The 3,963-nt window shown below is 45.7% G+C and overlaps 1 protein-coding gene across 1 annotated transcript in view; it reads left to right on the forward strand.

Moving 5' to 3' along the window:
* Positions 1-3,521, forward strand: part of spag1b (sperm associated antigen 1b) — a 13,947-nt gene extending 10,426 nt beyond the window's left edge. Inside the window, exons 14-15 of the mRNA XM_016250574.1 lie at positions 494-799; positions 3,351-3,521. Of these exons, the coding sequence (XP_016106060.1) occupies positions 494-799; positions 3,351-3,479 (435 nt within the window). The 3' untranslated portion in view covers positions 3,480-3,521. The remainder of the gene's footprint in view (positions 1-493; positions 800-3,350) is intronic.
* Positions 3,522-3,963: the final 442 nt, after the last annotated feature.

The raw sequence follows: 3,963 nt of genomic DNA on the forward strand, positions 1-3,963 counted from the left end.
CACACACACACACACACTCTCTCTCTCACACTCACACACACACACACTCTCACACTCACACAGACACTCACACTCACACAGACACTCACACAGACACACACTCTCTCTCTCACACAGACACTCACACTCACAGACACTCACACTCACACAGACACACACTCTCTCACAGACACTCACACACACACACACACACTCACTCACACACACACGCACACAGACACTCACACACACACACTCACACAGACACACACACTCACTCACACACATTTACTTAGCCATCAAAATGGGGACATTACATAGACTTCTATTGTTTATATATCTAGATAGTTATAGATTTTATAAGCTAATCCTAACCCACGGTTTTTATAAATTTGACCCCAAAATATGGTTAAGTAGGTACACATACTCACACACACACTCACTCACTCACACTCACACACACAGATAAACACTCACACACAGAGCACAGGTCTGAGGTCATTTCTCTGTGCAGGTGGATGATGATGATGATGAAGATGAGGGCAGCAGTGCGGTCGGGCCGTCCGTCTCCCTGCGGTTGTCTAACACGTTTGAGTTCGGTCAGGCGCTGAACAGCGCTCTCTCTGGTGGTGACCTGCTGACCTGCGCTGAGCTCATGCGCTCCGTCACTTCCGAATGCCTGCCGCGGCTCATCGGCACACAGCTGGACGGACACACGCTGGGCTTCATCATACGGGCGCTGAACACACACCTGCTGCACACACACCCCGAGCTGGTGTTCCTGCACCTGCAGCAGCTGCAGACGGCACGCAGACTCACGGTGAGCAAACCACACGCCAACAAAGATGACAACAACACGCCAATGCACTAACAACACGTTAACCACACACCAATGACATGCTAACAACACGCCAACGACACACTAACAACACACCAACAAACATGCTAACACATGCCAATCACACGCCTACCATACGGCAACAAACATGCTAGCACATGCCAATCACACGCTAATGACATGCCTACCACACACCAATCACATGCTAACAACACGCCAACCACACGCTAACACATGCCAATCACGCACTAACAACATGCCTACCACACACACCAACAAACACGCTAACACACACCAATCAAACGCTAACAAGATGCCTAACACCCGCCAACAAACACACATACCACACGCCAATCACTCGCCTACCACACGCCAACCATATGCTAACACATGCGTCAGTCACACATGCAACAACACGCCAACACATGCCAACCACACGCTGACAACACACGCCTACCACATGGCAACAGCACGCTAACCACATGCAACAGCATGCCAACAAACACGCCTACCACACACCAACCACCACACGCCAACAAAGATGACAACAACACGCCAATGCACTAACAACACGTTAACCACACACCAATGACATGCTAACAACACGCCAACAAACATGCTAACACATGCCAATCACACGCCTACCATACGGCAACAAACATGCTAGCACATGCCAATCACACGCTAATGACATGCCTACCAAACACCAATCACATGCTAACAACACGCCAACCACACGCTAACACATGCCAATCACGCACTAACAACATGCCTACCACACACACCAACAAACACGCTAACACACACCAATCAAACGCTAACAAGATGCCTAACACCCGCCAACAAACACACATACCACACGCCAATCACTCGCCTACCACACGCCAACCATATGCTAACACATGCGTCAGTCACACATGCAACAACACACCAACACACGCCTACCACATGCAACAGCATGCCAACAAACACGCCTACCACACACCAACCACATGCTAACACATGCCAACCACACACACCAACAAACACGCTAACACCTGCCAACCACACGCAACAACACGCCAACAAACACACTAACACATGCAAACAAACACACCAACAAACAGGCTAACACATGCCAACCACAAGCTAACACACGCCAACCACACGCAAACACGGCAACAAACACGCTAACACACACCAATCACATGCTGACAACACACCTACCACACGCCAATCATACACCTACCACACACCAACAACACGCAAACATCATGCCTACCACATGCCAATCACACGCCTACCACATGCCAACAAACATGTTAACACGCAACATCACACCAACAAACAAGCTAACACATGCCAACCACACGCTGACAACACACCAACAACACGCTAACACACGCCAACCACATGCTAGGGCTGTGCAATTAATTGAAATACGGTTTTGATTTTGGTTCCTACGATTATGAAAATGCAATAATCAAGATAAAACGATTATTATGCACCATTTCACCCCTTTCCAGCTGTGCGCTTTCACTCCATCATTAAAGCCCAAACTTCACGTGCAAATAGTTATGTAACAACTTTTGCAAAATGGGACGTGCTTGATTGATTAAAGTTTATTCGATTTATATATGTTAAAAGCCCGAAAGAAAACTTGCGCTAATTCAGAGTATTTCTGTGGTGCGCGCGGAGACGGAACAGATGCCGACGAGTAAAAAGTCAACTTTTAGTTTTAGGTGCGTGTCTAAACGGTCAAATACACGCAAACATATGTCAAAATGTGGCGCTTAATGATTATGCACGTAAACCCTCGTCGTTCATGTCTTCAGTAAATGTAAACAGTTGAGAATGAAAATACGTCTTTAACAGTATATTGGATCCGTGCCGCTCTTAAAGTGACAGCAGGCTAAACATTCCTGCAAACTTTGCTTACTATTAATCAAACAACAAAACTCACTGCTCTGGACTGATGGATATTTGTAGCATCAATAATAAACAAAGCACGTTTCATTCTTACAGTAAAATATGTCCTTTGCTTTTTTTGTTTTTATTGTATTACTGACTTTAATTATTTTTCAATATTTTGTTTAACTCATACAAGTTTTCAAGTATTGAGAATTGTGGAATTTTGCTGGTGTCTAAAATGATGTCAAAGGAACCTTGTTTAAAGAAAATCTATATTTGATATATCGCTATCTTTAAATAAATTACTCATATAAAGTTTTGGTCATATGGTACACTTACAATTACAATATTGACCAAAATATTTGTGATTATGATTTTTGCCACAATCGAGCAGCCCTACCACATGCCAACAACACGCTTATATAATATTTATATTTAAGATCAACAAACAAACTCGTAATAGTGGACAGCAGGACGAGTCCCTGATCAGCCAATCAGAAGACAGTGCTGGGTTGAGGAACGCGTGTGTGCATTATTTAGTGAGCAGAACAATCATGAACACACTGCAAGTGTCATTATCAGTGTGTTAAAGCGTTTTCTCATGTGTGTGTGTGTGTGTGTGTGTGTGTGTGTGTGTGTGCAGATGGTGCTGATGTTGTTGGACGGTGAGGATCGCACACAGCTCTCACAGATCTTCCAGAAGCTTCATGCAGTGCAGACTCAAGCTTTCTCACAAAATGACGTCACAAACCTGGCCAACAAATACCTGTGATGCTCCTTCAGCCTTCCCATGATTCCACACTCACACACAGCTGGACGGACACACGCTGGGCTTCATCATACGGGCGCTGAACACACACCTGCTGCACACACACCCCGAGCTGGTGTTCCTGCACCTGCAGCAGCTGCAGACGGCACGCAGACTCACGGTGAGCAAACCACACGCCAACAAAGATGACAACAACACGCCAATGCACTAACAACACGTTAACCACACACCAATGACATGCTAACAACACGCCAACGACACACTAACAACACACCAACAAACATGCTAACACATGCCAATCACACGCCTACCATACGGCAACAAACATGCTAGCACATGCCAATCACACGCTAATGACATGCCTACCAAACACCAATCACATGCTAACAACACGCCAACCACACGCTAACACATGCCAATCACGCACTAACAACATGCCTACCACACACACCAACAAACACGCTAACACACACCAATCAAACGCTAA

Source organism: Sinocyclocheilus grahami, unplaced genomic scaffold, assembly GCF_001515645.1.
Source record: "Sinocyclocheilus grahami isolate Dianchi unplaced genomic scaffold, SAMN03320097.WGS_v1.1 scaffold996.1, whole genome shotgun sequence".
In the NCBI taxonomy this organism is placed as follows: Eukaryota; Metazoa; Chordata; class Actinopteri; order Cypriniformes; family Cyprinidae; genus Sinocyclocheilus; species Sinocyclocheilus grahami.